Raw genomic sequence first — 19642 nt, 5'->3', positions numbered from 1 at the left:
CCTGTCCCCGGGGTATCTCAATTTCACCGCCCTTAGCTCGAGCTAGTGCGATATGTAACCAAGTATTTCCGGCGGCTCGGTGCCACCGTCATCAAGCTTTCAACCAAATTGTTCTTACATTTCACCTTCATCGATTCATACTAACTACATACATGTGATTTTTATATATGGATTAGTCGGTATGCGAAATACATCCGGCCTGAGTACCTACTACCTGTGTAGCAAAATACGTGGCTATATTGCATGGCAACGTAGGCTACGTAGCTTCCGTCGAACAGCATTTATCTCAGGCATATCCGCGCCATTATCGATTCTGCAGTTACTGACAAGACATTGCGTTAGGACCTTCTTCAACTCCAACTCCTTCATCAAGTCGTCCTCGGCCCATACGTATCATGGTTGCAGCATCTAAAAGACCAATCTCCTGCTCCAATTATCCCTGCATCAACACCACGGAAAATCTTAATGTAAAAATTACTTCCTGTACTTCGCCCCCTGCCGGTCTGTCTTTGTACAGAAGTTGTTGAAACCGGAGGCTCGGTGGCAACCTGAATAGCATTGGCGTTTATTCGTCGTACTGTGTTGTTGCCGTATGCCGCAGCCGGGCGGTGTTCTTGAGTTTGCGATGCTTGAACTTGATCGTTGTGCGACATAACGTGACTACTACACACTAGTGGCGGTCCTAGTACGGGTAACCATATATTTTTAGCGCTTGAAGCACTTATTCCTCCGACTGTTAGCTTCATCAAAGCCAGCTAATAAAATTGTACTAAGCATGGCGGTATTCATCTTGTCTACGGCACTCAGCTCAAATAACGCTAGTCTGAAGATGGGCTAAACTGCTATGCACGTTAATGTGCTATAAAGTGCCAGTGGACACCGGGTGAAGCTGAAGTCCTGGTCGCTACAATTCCAACAATTTCAGCCATGGTCAACACTACTACCGCAGCGGGACTCATCGGTGTAGTTCTTTTGGCCCGCCACGGCGACAGGACGGCATACTATCAGGACCCAGCTACATACAACTCCACCCAAGCATACATCACTCCTCTTGGAGAGGTGAGAGCTCTGTGCTATAATACTGGATCTTGCTCACGAATGTTTAGCAACAAGAATTCGAACTCGGGAGCTTCCTTCGTAATATATATCTCAATCCCGATTCACCATCTTTCATCCAGAATATCAGCACTGACGTCGCAGACATCAATCAGTTGGCAGTCCGCGCAGACGCTGGTGGAGGAAATGTTATCCTGAACTCCGCATATGCTCTGCTTCAGGGTCTTTACCCATCCACGCAACAGTCAGAGATAACTTTAGCGAATGGTACAACGGTCCTCTCTCCTCTTGGGGGATACCAATATATTCCAGGCAAGTTAGGCACAACTACTCGCTGGTCCTTTAACTAATGGTCTGCAGTGCAATCTTTGGAGGATTGGCAGAGTCCGTCTCTCACGAGCTGGATGGATTGCGAGGTATGAAATCCATCTTATCTTCGGGAGGTCACTTCGTAACGCCCAAGAACCTAGTATTTCCAATCTCATCTAAACCGAACTTACGCTTCGTCTGCATGGTTAAACATGTCTGCCACTGCTGCGCCATTCCTGACTGCATTAAAACCTTACTTGGGGGGCATCAGTAACAACTTCACGAACATGGTATGTCACTTCATCGCATCTGTGAAAGCTTTTCTGACAGAATTGTGTAGTGGAATGTAAGGGTTTGTTTGAATTTTTTCGGACTGAGCTCATTGTCTCGCAGATATACGACCATGTCAATGTTCAATACACCTATAATCAGACCTATTACGAGACCCTACCTCCCACCTTCCTCGAGCAAGCTCGCTATTATGCCAATTGGGCCCAAACCAATGTCTTCACTGATTCTACTTCAGCTAGCATTGGACAAGGTAAGTTTGGATCGATTACAAAAATGCATTACACTAACCTTGCTGCAGTTGCCATTCGCACACTCCTCCCGGAGATCTTTTGGGCATTGGGTAACATGACAAAGACTTCCAACAAAGTCAAGATGAATATTCAGGAAGTCGATTACAAACCATTCATCAGTCTATTTAACGTCACCAACGCTACTCTAACTGACCCTGATATCAGCGGTATCGGTCAGTATCAACAGTGTATGAGCTCAGTACTGCAGACTGATACCAATCCACAGCCAACTATGCTTCTGTTGTTGCCCTCGAGTTGTCGCAGGACTCGCAGGGACAGTACGAGGTCAGCATGAAGTTCAAGAATGGTACGGAGGACAGCCAATTCCGCCAACTTGAGATGTTCGGCAACACGAGCATCACGTTTGACAAATTTGTTCAAGAACTTTTTGTGAGCTGTTCTTTACAGCACGTATGATTTCTTGCTCATAGATTCATTCATCTAGGACACCACGATCAACTCCACTAACAACTGGTGCTTCTCCTGCAATCAGACTATCCTGCGTGGATGTTCTGTCTTCAACTACAGTAGCGATATCTTCTTGAATGGTGTTGGTACTGGTTATTAGAGCTAGACAAAGTGATACATATAAGTTCTGTAATGTAATATTATCTACTTAATTCTTTCGAATAATCAATCGTTCTCCGGAACTTGACTTCAATGAGCGAGGGCGTTTAAACTTCAAGCAGCGATGTACGTCGAGCAATGACGTCGATTGGAAAGCACTGGAATTTCTCTCGCCCTTCACCTGGGCCATCCTTGCGGCGACGAATAACTCTCGATTGAAGATAAGGTCGAAAGTCCTCTTTGTATCTACATAGTGTCTATCGCTCGTAAGGGTATAAGTAAGTATAAACCAATGTCATCACTTCGTAAAATAGGTAGCCAACGAATATCTGTCCAAGTAGCAACGTAGCCTCTAAACTTCTATTATTTCAAAGCAAGAACAAGAGCAGCATATTCCTCTCGCTGCTGATCTGTCAAGGACACTCCGCATAAAACAAGGTCCTCCAGGGAACATTTCGACCTCGTCAAAAACGCTTGAAACTCCTTCTGCGGCCAATTTCCCATCCGGGCGGCTTGGAGCACACGAAGGTTCGGAAGTGTAAGAACCTTGAATAGACGAAGTTCCCTGCCCGAGTTCGGATACAAGTTCCCACATATGTATAAGCACTGGAGGTTGGTGTGCGTGACTGGTTCTTGATTCCTGATCGGGTGAAATATGCCGAGGATCGCCAGGGAAGAGAGGTTGGGACACAGGCGGAGTATGCGGGGGAATGTATCTAGTCCGTCCACTCTGACCTCGAGATGCGTGAGATGGGCCCACCCGGAATCAGCGACGAGGTCTAATTGCTTGCAGCTGACCCACAGATCCGATATATCCATCTTGCGAAGGTTGACCGGCAATTTCGAGATAGAGCGCTCGATGGCTCGCTTTGAATCGTAACCATACTTGCGTATGATGAGCTCCTCGAGTCCGTGGAAGTCTTCCATCATGAATGGGCCTCTGCAGATCCAAAAATTAAGCTCCAGAGACGAGATTTGCTGGATGTATGGCTGGAGTAGGCTTCGCGCCTCGCTCAAGTCAGTGTAACATTCGAGTTTCAACGAGAGAGGACATCCTCTCGATCGCTTGAGCCAGAGGTCGTAGGCAGAAGCTCTCTTCCGAAAGCCATCATCCACGATCAACCGAGGCTGGGTCCATAACCATGGCAAGCCAAGAGCAACCTCCCTCCATTGTCGACATATTCTTGTGAATATCAGGGGAGCTAGCCTTTGTGTGGGAAAAAAGGGCAAGTCATCGGACAGACTGTGGAGGAAAATTTCCGAGAGAATTTCTGTTGGCAGGCGCGGGATACGCGATGAAGATCCCCCGGACGAAGTGTTGGACTGGATGATATCGAAGTATATTTTATTAGTACATCCAGATGCACATACCTCCAGGACCAAGCACTTACAGGTTGCTGCAGCTCCCCAATGCTAGCTGAGATCGGTGGTGAATCGACGTTTGAGTTAGATGTCTGCATGTTAATGCGAAGGAGGTTGAGATGTTAGAAATGGAGGTTTGAAGGAGGAAATAATTCGACCGTTCCGCCAACAGTCGCGTCCCTATTTAAATCTGACACCTGGAAAACCACAAGTCCACAACCAACACGCCTTTCTATTGTCGTCCCAAATAGCCTTAGATAAAACAACTGCCGTCCACAACTAGAGACCTTGCATTGTATGTCTTCTTATTTCCACGACCACTAAGGTCGCAGAACAGACTTGTCGATCGAGCTGTGACCCTTATTTTCCCTATATTGGTCTTGTATTGTTGGTTTTATATTTGACTGAACGTGAAGGTACTTGAGAAGTCAGGTTTCGAATCTCCGTGGCACCTCCTCACAGGAGTCCCTGTCATAGTAATACCGTGCGTACTGCCTACTGAAGGGCTGGTTCCCTTTTTGTTAACCATTCATTCTCAGCTACATTCTTACTACTGACGCACCTGAACTTCAACACAATCATACTCTTTTTCAAGACGTTATCCTCAGTTTTCTGCTCGACGGTAAGAGCTCGTGCCAACAGTAAGATCACAAACTGAACATTGACAAATAAGGTGACTCGATGGGTATCAGGAAGTTTATAGCAGCGGGGGCTAGCTTTGACAGTGTTACGTAGATTATTGGATGGGGAAGTAGCTGTGGGACATCAGGCTCAACACAGGCAAAGACAGTCGTCTACCACCAGACACAACCATGTTTGCGACTGGTGGATACGACCGGCCACCCTCGACTCCTGGGAACCTCAATATTCAATGGGATGCGTAGTTTGATCACAGGCGAGCTTCAAGCTTTAATTTTTGTATATTTGTAGTGCTTGTTTTGCAGTGTTTTTGCCTTTAACGCAGATCCCCGATCACTCGATTAGCTAGAATTGCATCCAAGGTCAAGGGTCACGTTTACTTCCGACTCCTCGAACTTAATGATGCGTTGGCCTCTGAGTAATCTGACTGCTAAATCTGTTGGGAATACTATGGCCGGCGGAACTTTCGATTTCGGTTCAGGTGAAATCACCGGGTCTTTGTACAAGGACAATATTTACAAAATCTGCTCCTTCAATACATAACTTAGTATCATTACACTGTTATGAATAACTTCGTTCTTGACTGAAACATCGTACAACGTCCCATTAATCACTGACTTTGACTACAAGTTTTCCTGTAGTTTTGCCACTTGTCAGGTCAACTTGCGCCTGTCTTACTCCCTCCGTAGTGAACGGATACTCCTTGAAGATCCGCGTCTTTAAGGTGCCGTCGGCGAGAAGGGAGAATAGGGCATTTCCGTAGTAGAGCACTTCTGCTGGGGTGTATGTGTAGTTGTTCATGCTATAATACCTAATCGTTAGCATAAAATTGAATGATGCGGTGATTGAACGCACGTAGGCCGAAGAAGCTTCACATTCTTTTTCTGGAGCCTGATAGGAGGGAATGGTGGAACGGGCCCCGAAGCATTACCCACTGAGACGATGGTGCCCTTCCGCTTGATCATTATAAGGTCGGACTCGAACCTGCACCAAAGTCAACTCAACTCAAGTAAGAGAAGCCACAGGTTCGAATCTTACGTGTCTTTACCCACACCATCAAAGATTGCATGGACACCCTCTCCATTTGTAAGCTCCAGGACACGTGCAACTGTGTCTTCGTTCTTATACAATATCACATGGTCAGCCCCGTTAGCTTTCGCAAGGGCGGCCTTCTCTGGGGTCGAGGTCGTCCCTATCACAATCGCTCCTCGCGACTTAGCCAGCTGGGTCATGAGCAGTCCAAGACCACCTGCCACAGTGTGTATGAGGATGATATCGCCCTTTTGCACGTTGTATGCTTCTTCCATGAAGGAAATAGCCGTCAACCCTTGCACGAGAGCCGAGACAGCCGTCAATGTCGACACCGATTCAGGAATCACGTATACAGTTTTCCAAGGTGCAGAAACGTATTCCGCATGCGAACCCATATAATCCTGTAGGCTCGTGAGTTATTGCAAGAAGTGTATAGACAGCATACCGTACGAGTGCGACGCGGGAGCCTTGTTTGTACCCACACTTCTTGTAATCCGGGTCGTTCAAAACGGACTCATCTGTAGGAAGCGCGACGACTACACCGCTGGCTTCCTTCCCGATCACGAAGGGGAATCCAGGTGCTGGGTATATCCCTTCTCTGTTGCACACTTAACGATGCTCTTCGGGATGCTTGGGGCATTTGGACACTTGCCTGTAGTATGTATCGATGAAGTTGATACCGAGATATTGAACCTACTCAGCGCAGCGCAGATGAAGTGTTAACACTCGCATAGGAACTTGATAATGATTTTACCTTTACAACCAGATGATCCGGGGCTACTTTTGGGAAAGGGATCTCTCGTTTCTCAATGACCTCAGGACCCCCTGTCTTTGAAATCGTGATGGCTTGAATCGTTGACGGATAAGACATTCTGGGAGTTGCAGTGGAGAACTGGCGAGCAAGAGTGGGAAATCGGCGAGTTAAACTTATCTAGCTCAAGTTAGTCAGCGTAGTGGCGTCTTGCAATTGCGACATCCTGGTCATACATGGACACCGTGGGTGCCCCACAAACCGAATGAAAGTTCGAATAACGTTGTTACAAGAGAAAACATATAAACTATTGACTCCGTGGGTATAGATTTGAGGCTGGATTCGACATCCGGCGGCAAATACATTTACGGGTTTGCAGTAGACTAATAAGCGTAACCGATATCACTGGTGCCATCGAGTAAACGATCGATCGAAGGTTATACTGAATGAATGGATGATCAAACAGTAACTCTTAGACTCCCTTCAAAAGCCTGGTTCAAGATGTCATATATGAGATGAATTTGTTCATCCCTCTGGACCATCCCAGGTCTTTGCTCTCGTAAACTGTCAATCTCCTGTGCTACCAGGTCTTCCTGAAGCTCCTTTGGTAGGATACCCAGCGGAGGAACAGGCAAAGAGCACAGAGGCTGTGGGGGAGGTGTCGAGGTGTTCGGGCGCGGGCTACTAGCACTCAAAAGGTGGTATGCGCGTAATAGTGACGACATCGCAATGAATGATCCGGTTCGCCCTATGCCAGCGGAGCAGTTGACCATGATAGGAGGATCTGGGTCTGGTTCCGGAGATGATGGGAATGAAGAGGTATCCGTGTTAACGCAATCCACCAGACGAACAAAGGCGAGAAGGCTAGCTCGGTCTTCATCCTCAGGAACTCCATGGTCCGGCCATGCAGCATACAGCATATGGGTGAATACCACAGCATCTTGCGGATTTGTCGAGGTGACTGGAATGATGGAGACTTTGCTGTACACGCAGCAGGCTTCGTTTATTCGCTTTCTCTCTAGTAGCGTCACCTTCAGTACAGGTGCATCGCTTGTTGGATCTGGGTTCGACAGCATTGATTGTCCAGGGGTGGAAGGGAAATAGATATGAGCTTTCTGTCGTCCTCTCTCCGTATTTTGTGTGAGCTGAACGATGGTACGAATACGACTAGGAGAGTGCACATGAGGAGAATTGAGAGATGCTGGAGGTGTAGAAATTGGTTGCATGATGGCACTGAGGAACACATGTGCCGTGCGCGGAAGGGGTGCTTGGGTAGCAATCCATAACTTTCCGCCATACAGCTCCCGCACCCAGCTTGCATTAAAATATCTTCCCTTGCTACCCTCGGCTCCGACGCTGCAGCGACTGCCCTTGAGATCGCCCACAACAACCCGCGTCCGATCATATGGTTGAATATTGGAATACCGATTAGCGACTACATTGTCTGGATGATGGGCAGTCATGATGGAGTAGTGTGCGACTGGATCGGTCTTTCCCAGTGCAGAATTCAATGCCTGCTGCCCACGCGCAAGAAGCGACGTAGAATGTGGTTCTGCCACGAGAGATTGGGTCCGTAAATGATCGCGAGCATATTCTCGTTCAGACAATGTGATGCAAACAGTTTCGGAGATAAAGCGGGAATCGTTTGCCAATGCTCTGGAAAGCCAAGTAGGTATCAGTGTTGATGTTGCAGTCATTGAGAAAGATGAAAGCTAAGGCGAAGGTTTGGAGAGATTTGATATCGTCCTGTGCGTGAGAATAAACTGCCAACTCTGTTTTCCTGTCGGGATCGGTCTACACAACATAGCAGTTTGCTCATGAAGAGCAACGATGGATAACAGCTATGTATCGTTGATATCAACTAATCCACAGGATGTCAAGTCAGTGATTATTTCGCAGAGCAACAACCCAGTCCTCACAGTTTTGGCTACCAGAGTCAGTTCCACGTTGGAAAAATCCACGGGGAAGAAACACTTGACGGACAATAACCCAGAAACGTGCTGGACATCGCGACAGGTACAACAATGTTCCCTTGGTTGGAGACATCATTGACCTCGGAGATGAGTAGGGTCCTGGGCAGTATATCCATCTAACGTTCGAAAAGCCAGCAATACCCAAGCACATCACCATCATTTTCCAGGGCGGATTTGTCGGAACCAGATGTAGAGTCGAGGTCTCGGAGTCATCAGATAGGCCCGAATGGCAGACGTGGACATATATCCACCCTGAGGATGCGAACCGGCGTCAAATTTTCGACTTGATAACCAACAGTGACGGATTGCCAAGGGAGGGAATTCAGAGCATGAAACTCGTTTTCGAGGAGAGTTCTGATTTTTACGGTAGAATCACAATCTATGAGTTGAAGATTGAAGGTCTCCTGCTTTGAAATGACGAGGAGCTGGCTCGATCATATTCAAGAGCTCACTAGAGCCAAGCCTGCCGTGGGTCTGTGACATGTTTGCACTCAACTTGAAAGCATCCCAGTAAAAATGTTTAAGGTGAACTCGGAACAAGAGCCTCATCAGATATATTACGTACATAACGGAACAAAGTCAAATTTATTTTTCTTGTACACACGCACCGTTTGAACTTTGCACCATCCAACTTGAACGATGAGGACCGTTTAATATTCATTCACAGTATGTTTAGACTGCTGTCATGATACCCGAAACCGTGCAAGTTCACGCATACGAGTCTAAGCCTCTGGCCCGATGTCTCCCAAAAACTCTCGTGATTTTCGATACACACCGCAAGCCTTGGTAGGAACATCAACACAAGCATTCGAACCGCACACATTCTGTATCTTCCGTTTGGCCTGTATCTTCTGCTCTGACATGGTGGTGTTCCTCTCTTATCCTTTCTTGTCCGCTCCCTTATTCAACTTCTACAGTGAACAGCGAATGACCACGAGCAAAAATATTACCTGGTTGATGTTTCGTTACAGAACATTAATTCGCATACTACCAACGATTACATGTCCTCAAATATCACTTTTTGCCCACCAATAACGCAGTTTTGTGACAAGCTATTTCCTACGTAGGCTGTCGCCTCATCTCATCCAGACTTCACGCGCCTGGATATATGGCGCTTCTGTGCTGTGTTTCAGGAGCCGTAGTGGTGAAATTAATGCCTGAGCCGACTGTCGAACGATAAGAAGTTCTTCGATGTTCCCTGAAGTCGATGCCATCGATAAGGATTTTTTTTCGCTCGCCTATCCTTCACCGTACCAATCGTCCTTCCAGGCCAGACAGGGTTTTCTTGCATTTAGCATTGCCTTGTTAATCTTGATGACCACATAGACAGGCACTAAAAGCGATTGGTTGTAGGCTCTTAGTAGAGTGGCAAAGACACGTTTGGATCAATCAACCAATGTTGCAAGACGGCGATTTCCTCCAACTTGTGTGGTTTTGAAAATGGAAGCAAAATTACGGTCGGTTCTGTGTCTTCATTAGACGAGTCAAGTTCCGCCGGAATCTGACAGCATATTGCGATGTATGAACCAAGAAACAAAATGTAAGTGTGAGTACTCACAAGAAAGTTTGATAAGAATATTCATATCCATGCCGTTTGGCGTTTGGGTCTTCTCGAATCGGATGTTGGTGAGCCGTCTCAATAATCATGCGTTAACAAGGTGATACGAAAGGTGCAGATCAAGTTTTGCATTGTCCATTGCGCTTCGCATAGGTTTGTTCTTTGTCACTGTTGTTGGCCCGTTCATTGAGTATGCCATTTCTCCCAAGCACCGACATAACTTACGGAGATCTGATGGATCTTATCGCTCATGTAATTTGGCCTTGGATCTACGATTATTCAACTGTTCGTGGAGCCAGAAACATAAGTTGCGGTTCTCCGATCGGATTGTTCCCTCCAGGAAGGCACAAACATTCACAGCGCACCACATCGTACTTCTCGTCCTTGCATCGCGGATTTGCAACAAGAGTGGATGACTCAAGCGTAGATGCATCGAGAAAAATGGCCACTGTTCCACATAATGCGTCCACAGTAAATGTTTACCGAAAGCGAGGTCCTCATAGTGGAAACCCACTTTCAAAGTGGCGCGCGAAGACCATATAAACATCGCTTTGGTGAACTTCATCCTTCATCCATTACACGCTACACCTACTGCCACTGCGAACGCATACGCATTCTCATAACATCTTGATCAAGTATCTGCTGGCTCAGGTACATGTATTCCCAGCTTCGATGCCTACATTTTCTAACTATATCTACTTCTTACCTTTAGATGACTCAATCTCCCTCACATCCCTCATCGCACGGTTCCGACTCTTCCACTGCAAACCAGGACACCCCAAACACTGACATGCATATGGGTCAATTTCCCTGGCCCCATCCCGCACACATGCATCATCCAGGCTATGCCCCTGCACCCCCCGCACCCCCCTGCTTCCCGTACGGCGTCCCTCCCCCATACGCCCCCATCGCACCTTCGTCTGGTGTGGGTGCTGGAGTTGTGCATCACGCGCCCCAAGTGGGACAACATGATCATTTCCCTCCTGCGGTGGCCCACATTTCGCATGCCACTCATGTTGGCCCATACCCACCGCTAACTGCTGTCGCTTTTCCTCCACAACACCCATCCGCGCCCCCCATGCACCATCAATCCTTCCTGTCGGGGCATTTTCCAGGAGTCATGACCTCCAATGTTACTTACACATCGTACCAACCATACCTCCATCAGCAACACGGGGCCGGGCTAGTAACGAGCTCTGCTTCTCCAATTCTTCCTCAAGCACCAAGTTTGTCGGTCGGTGACAAGCGCGTCGCAGAAGACCTCCGAAACCGTAACGTCAGGCGAATTAAAAAGCGCTCCGGCAGGATAGAGGAGGACCCGCTCTTTGTAAGTTTTCTTTTCAATTTTGTGAGGTCGCATTTTTAACTCTTGGAACAGGAACCCATGTTAGATCAACATGGTCGACACGATGGGAGATATGTGTGTTCTAAAGATGGCAAGCTCGTCCGTCCTAGCAGTTATAAACGCCATATCAAGACAGAAAAACATCTTGGTTACAAACCGGAATTCACATGCCCTGCATGTCTGGAAACGTACGTATCCCCTACTCTCAAATAAGCGCGTCTCATCATTGATATTGTTGTGACTAGTTATACCAGACGTGATGTCTGCAAGAAGCATTGGGACGACAGGTGTGGAAAGCTAGCAACTAATGATCGGCTATCCTACGCAGCCGCTTGCCAAGCTTTCGCGGATTCGAATTCTGCTTTAGCTACTGCTTCGTTCATGCCCCGTCTACCCGCGACCGCCACGACAACGTCCCATAGCTCACCACCCGAGATCATCCCGACGGACGCCACAAACCCTTATTCCTGGGCAGCTAGTGATATACAGGACCCTCCTTTGGTGGCATCTGTACTTCCCCCATCCGAAGGGCAGGACATTGCACTCGCAGAGGTCCACGATACTTTGGCGGCTGATGCGATGCAAGAACCTCCTTTGGTGACACCCGTGCTTCCCCCATCTGAAGTACGAGAGATTACACTCGCAGAGGTCCGCGGATGCATTCCCTTTTGGAGGTGGATTAATGACACGGAGGGCCTCGTGGATCCCCTCCCTCCCATCGCTGAGCCTCCGTCCTCTCGCCTGCCAGAGGCCACGCTCGCAGACGCCGCCGAAGACCCGGATATTTGACGCCTCATTAATGAGATAGACGACTTTGTAATTCACGTATAGCACCACACACTCTTTTCCTACTGTATGGCATAGCCCGCTACCACGTTCATTTCTTTACCAACTACACACTATCCTTTCTATATTTCCCTCGCTGTCGCCTATTGACGTATAGCACCACACGTTCTTTTCATACTCCATGGCATAGCGCATGTCCCACTACCTCTCGTCCATTCTTACTATTACTATTACTGTTATTGTTATTGTCATCCTTAGGGTGAAATGCACACATTCCTTGTATATCCGTGCTGGAAGATCTAAGGAACTAGCGAGCAGGTGAGGTGAGACGTGTCATCATACTCACGAGTCTGTTCAAAAGGCGGAACTTGATACTCAGTACTCCGGCGCAGCTTGACAAGGTCGCGGCGTAAGATCTTACTGGAAAAGCTTATCAATTTCAAATCTCAAAGCGCAAATCATTACATAATAGGCATGAGGCTCAACCAAATAACATAGCGGCCTACAACGCGAGGTAAACAATTCAACACGGAGCGGACCCACAATTCGCTCAACACGATGAAGTCCCTACAGCGGAGGCCAGCTATGCAGTTATGGAAGGCTATTACCTGTGGTGAGTCCTCTTGCCTTTGGTTGTACCAGAGGTCTTGGGGGGCACGGGGGATGCGGCGGTGATCGGGACGGAGATAGGTGGCGATACTGGGAGAGAAGGAATCGGGACAGGCACCGATACTGGGAGTGAAGGAATCGAGACGGGCACCGATACCGGGAGAGAAGGAACCACGGCAAGAGCAGGCTTTCCCGAGACGCTAGCTAGGGGGACACGCACCGAACCAGAAGCGCTGGTCAATGAAGCATGCGCCGAGCCTGAAGACAATGGTGCAGATGCTGAGGTTGTATCACGATGGTGAATGTGGTGTCCAGGACCTGTGTGCACACCAGCCTGCTGATGAGCACCCAACGCAGAGGCGACGACGTTTGACGCCTGAGAAGGGGAGGCAGTCGAGTTTGCCTGAACAGTCGACGAGGAAGAGTAAGAACTGTCGACGCCGACCGCTTCTACTGCGTTCCGTGGAATTGGTAAGGCTGACAGGGGGGGCAGGCCAGAAGTCAGATTCTGCGCACGGTCCATCGCGTCCTGTACTGGTTGCGCTGCTTCCACTGGAAGATTAAGTGAGCGAAGAATGGACGATATGATGCCAAGCACGGTAGGGATAAGGCCCGAGTCGTCGCGCCTATGCACCTCCGCTATATGGGAAAAGTGGTCAGAGGATGTTGGTAAATGATGCGCAGGAAGGAGCTCACTATGACGTGGTGGCGCATTGGGGTTGGAGACACTGACTGGTATGCCTTGGACACCCCCGGAAAGCAAGAGAGCGAGTGAGAATGAGATAAAGACGATATAGAGGGAAAGGAAGCGCATTATAAGGATATTTGGAATGAAAGGTTCGTAAAGGTCGTTAAACGGAGCGCTAGAGTGGTCTGATAGACAAAATAGACAAAAAGCAGGGAAAGATGTGGGTAAGGATTGCAGAGGCATGGATGGGTCTTTATACCTTTGCAGAACAGCGGCTGACAGAGATGGTGAAACCTGTCGACGACGACGTTCGTGCAATAATTCCAGACCAAACCACAGGCTCGAACTCCAATCGTGAGCACAGGTGAGATGTCGACAGGTACAACATGTCTCAGACACGGTTCTTTCGCGGGGAATTTTGTGCCTGCCCAGAGCTGACGACACTTGCATTATGATTGTGAATAGGTCTGCAACACAGCCCAAGTGCGTGTCCACGTCACGGTCATGATGCATGATCATGAGGTGCAAATGGGTAAAAATAGTTACATAAAGATCTGGTCCAAGACACCTCCAAGACCATAGTATTTTCCATGCCGCAGCAGTGCAACTGTTAATCTTGTTTTTACGGTCCTCTTCTGTAATCCGTCATCTCCCATATATTATCCTCCCCAAGTGCTCTCCGTCTTCTCGAGCTGGCAGTATCAGTTACTGAGCCAGACAAAACCATGAGGTTCCATAGGTCAGATAAAGAACGAAGCAGGGGTGTTCCCATGCATGACGACAGGAAACACCATCCTAAACCTGCGAATCTGAACAAGAATTTGAGCAGGTAAAAGACACAAAGAATTCGAATAAACACACATGAGGATCGCAAGAACGAAAAGTAAGGTCATCAATGACGAATCGTAACCTGTTTCTACCATTAGGTCAACAAGCAAGTTGTCGACAAACTTGGGAAAAATGGAACCAAACTTAATAATAGGCTGATAACCGTTATCTGATAAGCTAACCCTTACACCACTTTTTTTTCTCACCGCATGTCCTCGGATCTTTGGAATTTCCAGTGCCGTGGTCGCCACACTGCTGCCCACAGATATATAAGTATCGTGGTCCGTTGAACCCTCAGACGCCTACACACATTCACCTCGCCTACGACATCAGGTTCGTACATATTCTCTTGTGTAACGTTGGTCTGACACCAGTTTCTCATTGACCGAGTAGACAAGGATACTCGCAACATCACATTTTCACATCTCGCAGCGCTGAACACTATCAATTCATTGAATTGTTGAAGATGTCTAATCCAAATTCAACCTCAGTGAGCCTAAGGCAAACATCAGAGGTGACCATTTCACGCGCACGTGTCCTTGAGTCCCCACTCACAGCCTAGTCGTAGAACTCCAACGCACAAGTATCGAGGAGGAACGAAGATATCGAGGTGGCGCCCAAGCTCCAAGGTAGCGATCTTCCCGACCCATACAGGATCCGGGTCGGTCTCAAGACAGACGACGAGCTCTCACAGCTTCGTCATCGTCGTAGGACTGGTAAACGACTCGAGAAATTTCATAGAAAGCAGAATGACGTGAGTTTTTCTCTTATATTGTATCATTCCGATTTTGTGCTGAAGGGTAAATGATTAGCTCATTCAATCATTGCTGAAGCCTATGGAAGAACATACACAAGAGGCGAAAGAAGATGAAGCGAATTTCCATTTTTCTGTAAGCAAGTGCTGCAGGGCTGCCCATCTCCGCTAAATCAATCACGCATTCAGGTTAGGGTTGCAGTCTGGGCAAGTCTTTGTGCCAACTTCATTCTCTGTGTACTTCAGCGTACGTCTTTGCAATATGTCCATGTTACTTTCGCTAATTATTATACACTAGTATATGCTGCTGTGTCATCTGTCTCCTTATCCCTCATCGCAACAGGGATTGATGCTACTTTCGATTTTGGAAGTAATATCTTTCTATACTGGACTCACAAGAAAGCACTGTCAATGGATATCAACAAATGGCCTGTTGGTGGCTCCCGACTTGAAACCATTGGAAACGTAGTCTACGGTGATTCATTCGTTCACTCAGCGGGAAATCATCTCATATTCTTCCAGGTTCACTGTTCGTCCAGCTATCAAGTCTTTGAACCTGATTGACATTCTTGCAGCATGGCTTCGGTCAATTTGGTTGTTATCGTCGAATCCGTCCGCGCACTCATGGCTCAAGAAAAAGACAACGGTTTTCACATCCAGGCAATCATCGCAGTGGCAGCTGCGCTTGGTATGTAGCCTGTACTGGAGTCCTTTGCGATCATTTAATAAAATCTTAAATCAAATAGCGGTCAAATTCGTCCTTTTCTTATATTGTTTGGCCCTCAGATCAAAGTCTAGCCAAGTGCAGGTCTTATGGGAGGATCATCGAAATGATCTTTTCATTAATGGATTCGGTAAGACGACTCGGCTTCAAGCAATTCAGTACCCTGAAGCGATCATACTCCCCAGGTATCCTGATGTCTGCTGGAGGAAGTAGATTACAATGGTGTTCGTAACCTCGACCCTTGCATTTCTTGTGAACTTACATATCAAACAGGGCTGGACCCCGCTGGCGCTATCATTGTGCGCTTTATTCGTGTACCCCCATGAACTTTCCGCTCATGTGATCGCTACAGATTGGCGCTGGAGTCATCATTACCTGGAGTCACACTATCTACGAACAATTTGGATTCTTGGCTGGGAAGTCTGCGCCACACCACTTCCTGCAGCTCATCATCTACAAAGCTATGACCTTCAGCGATGAGATTGAGAAAATTGATACTGTACGGGCGTACCACGTAAGTGTTCAATCCCATTGCGTATGGTTGCATATTGACTTGATCCAATGACGCAGAGCGGACCTGTGCGTGCCATTGGTCTGATTAATTGACGTATTGTGTGTTCACTGACAGTTTTAACTAGGACTACATCGTCGAGGTGGATATCGTCATGGACGCTACTACCCCGTTGTGGAAGGCACACGATATTAGCCAGCAGCTGCAGGATAAGATTGAGGTGCTTCCGAATGTCGAGCGTGCCTTTGTGCACGTCGATCATGAGACGACTCATGCCCCTGTAAGTAACATCTAATCCCATTATTTTCAACCACTTAATCGCTTGTACAGGAACATCGGAAGATTTTGTAGGCGAAAGGCAGCTAAACGAACGTGGAAGTGCTATCAGTATCTATAAGAATGCGATGTCTTGTTTACTGGATACACTGTTGATTGTCTGTTGTATTCGTGTAGTCGTACTGCTGCGGGGCTCTCCTTCTGTAGTGTCCTTATATAGTTTGCCTGCTGATCGGACTTCATGCACATGATGGGAAGATCGACAATCTGAGTGCTAGCGCTTACTATCACCGACGTCGGATAACCACCAACATCAACAACTTGAAACCCCCACCCTCTCTGCAACTGACACTAGTTATACCAAACAAACTTTGATACCAGTCCAACACCTACTCGATATACCAGAACCATTTAACCATTCACTCCCAGTCACTGCGTGTGCGATAAATGATGGTGAGCAGGAGAGAGATGGCGGTAAGGAGTTAGTTCATAAGACACTACCAGGATACTAGGAATCAAGACCCGGAGGAATTGTATGTCAAACAAGACAGAATCGGTGCGTATCAGGTTCTGTTCCTCACCACAGCCAACTGACCATCTGCGCCAGGGAAGGGATCCTTTGGAGAAGTTTACAAAGGGTGTGTTATGACGATACAAACTTTTCAGCGGTCCCCCTCACGCGTTTTCTAGGTATGACAAACGAACTCAGAAGACCGTCGCCATCAAGATCATAGATCTTGAAAGCGCAGAAGATGAGATAGAGGACATACAGCAAGAGATCCAGATTCTATCACAGCTAGACTCACCACACGTCACCAAGTTCGTACCTTCCTTGCCGTCTTGCTCTTGTCTGGATTCGACGAGGTTAACATGCAGCGTTTTTGCACGCAAGATATCATGGATCCTTCCTCAAGGGTTCGAATCTCTGGATAGTCATGGAGTACGTTCCTAGATTCCATTACATTCTCATTGCCTCATAGATACTATATAGATACTGCTCGGGCGGCTCGTGTTCCGATCTGGTATGATCGCAGTCAACTGTGGTAACTTGCGCTTATTTCACATTACGCAGATGAAACCCGGCGTATTTCGGGAAGAGTATATCGCAATCATCGTCCGAGAGCTTCTTCGCGGACTTGACTATCTGCACACAGAGGGCAAGCTTCATCGGGATATCAAAGGTCATTTCACCTCGCTCCTGATTTATCTGACACTTATGTCATATTACACACAGCTGCCAACATACTGCTTTCCGCAGGAGGTGATGTCAAGCTTGCCGACTTTGGCGTGTCGGGGCAGCTTTCTGGAACACTGTCCGCCAAGAAGAACACTTTTGTCGGCACGCCATACTGGATGTCGCCCGAAGTAATCAAACAGAGTGGTTATGACCATAAAGCAGATATATGGAGCTTGGGTATAACTGCAATTGAACTAGCAAAGGGAGAGCCACCCTATGCAGAGCTCCATCCGATGAAGGCAAGCGGGACTGCGCGGCTGCCAGATTCCGAAATGTCGCTTACACCTTGTCACACAGGTGCTATTCTTGATACCCAAGAACCCCCCACCGCAGCTGGACAGTCACTTCTCCAAGCCATTTCGAGACTTTGTTGCGTATTGTTTGCAACGGGATCCCCGCGATGTTAGTCGGATCTCCATTCCTCGTGTTCATTTCATGTTACCATAACTGAAATGGACAAATATATCACAGCGCCCGACGGCACGCGAGCTGTTAAAGCACAAGTTTGTTCGTATGGCAAAGAAGACTAGTTACCTCACAGAACTAATCGAGAGGCATGAGCGATGGAAGGCCGAGGGTGGAGATCGCGTGGAGGAAGAGGAACAAGTTGTCAATCAAGAATTGTGCGTCGCTCCAGCTTTTCCAATATCCTCTCATATATCTTCTCTAGGCCTGCAAACGCTGACCTAGAAGATCTCTGGGACTTTGGTACTGTTCGACACACAGGACGGTCGGGGACGATTGGGCGTGCACAAAACTCGATCAAGGTGTCTGGTCCCCCCCTAACATGGGAGATGAATGGATCTTCTCGTGAGGCGTCATCCTCTTCCTCGATCACAGCGAAAAAGGCGTCCGGGTCATCGTTAAGGTCCAAGACTGAGCTGCCGCCGTTACCTTCGTCCCCTCCGCTGGTGCCAGCGTCTGCACCACCCGCTCGAGCACCAAGCGTGTATGAGCAAGCCACCGTGAGACACATGCCGAGTGGAGGGCCCAGCAACGAGACACAAACTGGCCACGAGCGGGAGTCTTCTGATGAAGATTATGATGACCAGTACTTGGACACTTATCCTAGAGGCGCGTCTGTTCAAGAGAAACAGCATGAACCAGAGGACGATGAGTTACCTGATACTACTATGCTTGATTCTGTCATATTACCCGCAATAGCTTCGGTAAGGGTTCCGTACTCCTATCGAGACAGGGCTGATCAGCGTGTTCAGCTATTCCCTCGAGTATCGACACAGGAAGCGCGAGTCGCGCTGAGCGCCCTACAACGGGCATTCAATGAGGCTGAGCGCATCATTCCAGGTGTGACTATGGAACTGGTGAACGAGATTGTAGATTCCGTGGAGCGAGTAGAGGATGATCACCAGCAGTAGGTTAACATACCACTGACATTGTGAGATCTTGATTTGCAGTCATTTGTTCCTTGCTTTCGTTGCTACATTCTTAGGACGCTCTCACCCCACAAATACGAACCCACAGATGCATTCACCCCATCTTACCACACCGATCCGTGATGTACAGCATATATATCATGTAGCTCTTATTAGCATGAATGAAGAGTGTGAAGTGCCAATGAATTATACGCCGTTGTCCTGCCAGTTATCCTGTCCATCCCGACTCTTTACTATGTCAATGTACGCTCGCTTCATATACTCACTGTGTCGCTGTCCAGTTCTTTCCTCGCATCTGAACCATCATGCATCATGTTCCGACACAAGGCCTCCTGCACGGCGTTCGCTGACTCAGGCTAGAACCACCAAGGCAGATGACATCATCTCAATTATGTGCCAAATTAATTTTCTTCTGCCATGGCTCAGAAGGCCAAATAGGTTCGGAGTCCACTCACAAAGACACTGCTGAAAATTTCAATCCCCGTCTGACGTCTAATATTTGTTCAGCATCGTTCTGGCCTCACTGGGTCACTTCTCGCAGCGTTTAGATATCCAGACCTTATGTGCCGAGGAGCCGCCGTAAAACGTAAGCAATTTCTAACTCCGCACATCAAACGCATCCTCAGATTGTCGTTCTAAACAGCATTTCAATGTCCGCGACA

At 47.8% G+C, this 19642-nt stretch overlaps 9 protein-coding genes across 9 annotated transcripts; 5 read left to right on the top strand and 4 right to left on the bottom strand.

The window, feature by feature from the left end:
- The first annotated feature begins 744 nt into the window (after positions 1–744).
- Positions 745–2593, top strand: F5147DRAFT_604303 (phosphoglycerate mutase-like protein). Its single transcript, XM_041432297.1, has 9 exons — positions 745–1059; positions 1107–1368; positions 1417–1472; positions 1527–1655; positions 1706–1711; positions 1759–1906; positions 1955–2119; positions 2173–2336; positions 2392–2593. The coding sequence occupies exons 1-9, from the start codon at positions 928–930 to the stop codon at positions 2512–2514; spliced, it is 1185 nt and encodes a 394-aa protein (XP_041298717.1). The 5' UTR covers positions 745–927; the 3' UTR covers positions 2515–2593.
- Positions 2594–2658: 65 nt separating this feature from the next.
- Positions 2659–4005, bottom strand: F5147DRAFT_757801 (uncharacterized protein). The gene is made up of 2 exons (XM_041440385.1): positions 3905–4005; positions 2659–3836 (listed from the first exon to the last, which is right to left on the bottom strand). Exons 1-2 carry the CDS (start codon positions 3971–3973, stop codon positions 2877–2879), a joined length of 1029 nt encoding a protein of 342 aa, XP_041298716.1. The 5' UTR covers positions 3974–4005; the 3' UTR covers positions 2659–2876.
- Positions 4006–4952: 947 nt separating this feature from the next.
- On the bottom strand, positions 4953–6553 carry F5147DRAFT_670411 (uncharacterized protein). The gene is made up of 6 exons (XM_041435531.1): positions 6301–6553; positions 6199–6239; positions 5997–6144; positions 5553–5947; positions 5370–5498; positions 4953–5316 (listed from the first exon to the last, which is right to left on the bottom strand). Exons 1-6 carry the CDS (start codon positions 6415–6417, stop codon positions 5121–5123), a joined length of 1026 nt encoding a protein of 341 aa, XP_041298715.1. The 5' UTR covers positions 6418–6553; the 3' UTR covers positions 4953–5120.
- Positions 6554–8062, bottom strand: F5147DRAFT_670408 (protein-tyrosine phosphatase-like protein). The gene has a single exon (XM_041435530.1). The coding sequence runs from the start codon at positions 7992–7994 to the stop codon at positions 6756–6758; it is 1239 nt and encodes a 412-aa protein (XP_041298714.1). The 5' UTR covers positions 7995–8062; the 3' UTR covers positions 6554–6755.
- F5147DRAFT_670407 (galactose-binding domain-like protein) lies at positions 8063–8738 on the top strand. The gene is made up of 3 exons (XM_041435529.1): positions 8063–8177; positions 8232–8313; positions 8366–8738. The coding sequence occupies exons 1-3, from the start codon at positions 8128–8130 to the stop codon at positions 8681–8683; spliced, it is 450 nt and encodes a 149-aa protein (XP_041298713.1). The 5' UTR covers positions 8063–8127; the 3' UTR covers positions 8684–8738.
- A 1995-nt stretch (positions 8739–10733) lies between these two features.
- On the top strand, positions 10734–12124 carry F5147DRAFT_670401 (uncharacterized protein). The gene is made up of 3 exons (XM_041435528.1): positions 10734–11155; positions 11207–11331; positions 11674–12124. The coding sequence occupies exons 1-3, from the start codon at positions 10907–10909 to the stop codon at positions 11960–11962; spliced, it is 663 nt and encodes a 220-aa protein (XP_041298712.1). The 5' UTR covers positions 10734–10906; the 3' UTR covers positions 11963–12124.
- Positions 12125–12160: 36 nt separating this feature from the next.
- Positions 12161–13382, bottom strand: F5147DRAFT_648564 (uncharacterized protein; the record flags this gene model as incomplete). The annotated part of the gene is made up of 7 exons (XM_041433288.1): positions 12161–12192; positions 12232–12258; positions 12306–12379; positions 12503–12526; positions 12568–12826; positions 12899–13207; positions 13265–13382. 7 exons carry the CDS (start codon positions 13380–13382, stop codon positions 12161–12163), a joined length of 843 nt encoding a protein of 280 aa, XP_041298711.1.
- Positions 13383–14335: 953 nt separating this feature from the next.
- On the top strand, positions 14336–16612 carry F5147DRAFT_259942 (CDF manganese transporter). Its single transcript, XM_041428898.1, has 15 exons — positions 14336–14417; positions 14478–14598; positions 14653–14838; positions 14897–14974; positions 15028–15085; positions 15137–15313; positions 15361–15367; positions 15414–15526; positions 15585–15692; positions 15748–15786; positions 15836–15861; positions 15915–16076; positions 16133–16141; positions 16201–16353; positions 16404–16612. The coding sequence occupies exons 2-15, from the start codon at positions 14551–14553 to the stop codon at positions 16422–16424; spliced, it is 1185 nt and encodes a 394-aa protein (XP_041298710.1). The 5' UTR covers positions 14336–14417; positions 14478–14550; the 3' UTR covers positions 16425–16612.
- Positions 16613–16625: 13 nt separating this feature from the next.
- F5147DRAFT_670362 (kinase-like domain-containing protein) lies at positions 16626–19173 on the top strand. Its single transcript, XM_041435527.1, has 12 exons — positions 16626–16802; positions 16854–16905; positions 16957–16987; positions 17040–17168; positions 17242–17289; positions 17341–17371; positions 17422–17530; positions 17584–17825; positions 17884–17988; positions 18058–18209; positions 18257–18755; positions 18804–19173. Exons 1-12 carry the CDS (start codon positions 16797–16799, stop codon positions 18960–18962), a joined length of 1563 nt encoding a protein of 520 aa, XP_041298709.1. The 5' UTR covers positions 16626–16796; the 3' UTR covers positions 18963–19173.
- The last annotated feature ends 469 nt before the right edge of the window (positions 19174–19642 follow it).

This window comes from Suillus discolor (assembly GCF_016758755.1).
Source record: "Suillus discolor strain FC423 chromosome Unknown F5147scaffold_4, whole genome shotgun sequence".
Lineage (NCBI taxonomy): Eukaryota > Fungi > Basidiomycota > Agaricomycetes > Boletales > Suillaceae > Suillus > Suillus discolor.
This window is presented reverse-complemented; position numbering and strand designations above follow the sequence as displayed.

Bases quoted from the DNA above. Each gene is read 5' to 3' on its own strand.
- F5147DRAFT_670407 (XM_041435529.1), top strand. From the start codon at position 8,128: ATGGATAACAGCTATGTATCGTTGATATCAACTAATCCACAGGATGTC. The intron at 8,178-8,231 runs GTCAGTGATTAT...TTTGGCTACCAG, and splicing joins ACTAATCCACAGGATGTCAA to AGTCAGTTCCACGTTGGAAA. The intron at 8,314-8,365 runs GTACAACAATGT...GGAGATGAGTAG, and splicing joins CGTGCTGGACATCGCGACAG to GGTCCTGGGCAGTATATCCA.
- F5147DRAFT_670411 (XM_041435531.1), bottom strand. From the start codon at position 6,417: ATGTCTTATCCGTCAACGATTCAAGCCATCACGATTTCAAAGACAGGG. The intron at 6,240-6,300 runs GTAAAATCATTA...TGCGCTGAGTAG, and splicing joins CGGATCATCTGGTTGTAAAG to GTTCAATATCTCGGTATCAA. The intron at 6,145-6,198 runs GCAAGTGTCCAA...AGTGTGCAACAG, and splicing joins TTCATCGATACATACTACAG to AGAAGGGATATACCCAGCAC.
- F5147DRAFT_757801 (XM_041440385.1), bottom strand. From the start codon at position 3,973: ATGCAGACATCTAACTCAAACGTCGATTCACCACCGATCTCAGCTAGC. The intron at 3,837-3,904 runs GTAAGTGCTTGG...GATATCATCCAG, and splicing joins TTGGGGAGCTGCAGCAACCT to TCCAACACTTCGTCCGGGGG.
- F5147DRAFT_259942 (XM_041428898.1), top strand. From the start codon at position 14,551: ATGTCTAATCCAAATTCAACCTCAGTGAGCCTAAGGCAAACATCAGAG. The intron at 14,599-14,652 runs GTGACCATTTCA...GCCTAGTCGTAG, and splicing joins GCCTAAGGCAAACATCAGAG to AACTCCAACGCACAAGTATC. The intron at 15,862-15,914 runs GTGCGCTTTATT...TGATCGCTACAG, and splicing joins ACCCCGCTGGCGCTATCATT to ATTGGCGCTGGAGTCATCAT.
- F5147DRAFT_670401 (XM_041435528.1), top strand. From the start codon at position 10,907: ATGCACCATCAATCCTTCCTGTCGGGGCATTTTCCAGGAGTCATGACC. The intron at 11,156-11,206 runs GTAAGTTTTCTT...CTCTTGGAACAG, and splicing joins TAGAGGAGGACCCGCTCTTT to GAACCCATGTTAGATCAACA. The intron at 11,332-11,673 runs GGAATTCACATG...GGACCCTCCTTT, and splicing joins AAACATCTTGGTTACAAACC to GGTGGCATCTGTACTTCCCC.
- F5147DRAFT_670408 (XM_041435530.1), bottom strand. From the start codon at position 7,994: ATGACTGCAACATCAACACTGATACCTACTTGGCTTTCCAGAGCATTG.
- F5147DRAFT_670362 (XM_041435527.1), top strand. The intron at 16,988-17,039 runs GTGTGTTATGAC...CGCGTTTTCTAG, and splicing joins TTTGGAGAAGTTTACAAAGG to GTATGACAAACGAACTCAGA. The intron at 17,169-17,241 runs GTTCGTACCTTC...TTTGCACGCAAG, and splicing joins GACTCACCACACGTCACCAA to ATATCATGGATCCTTCCTCA.
- F5147DRAFT_604303 (XM_041432297.1), top strand. From the start codon at position 928: ATGGTCAACACTACTACCGCAGCGGGACTCATCGGTGTAGTTCTTTTG. The intron at 1,369-1,416 runs GCAAGTTAGGCA...AATGGTCTGCAG, and splicing joins GGGATACCAATATATTCCAG to TGCAATCTTTGGAGGATTGG. The intron at 1,473-1,526 runs GTATGAAATCCA...CCAAGAACCTAG, and splicing joins CGAGCTGGATGGATTGCGAG to TATTTCCAATCTCATCTAAA.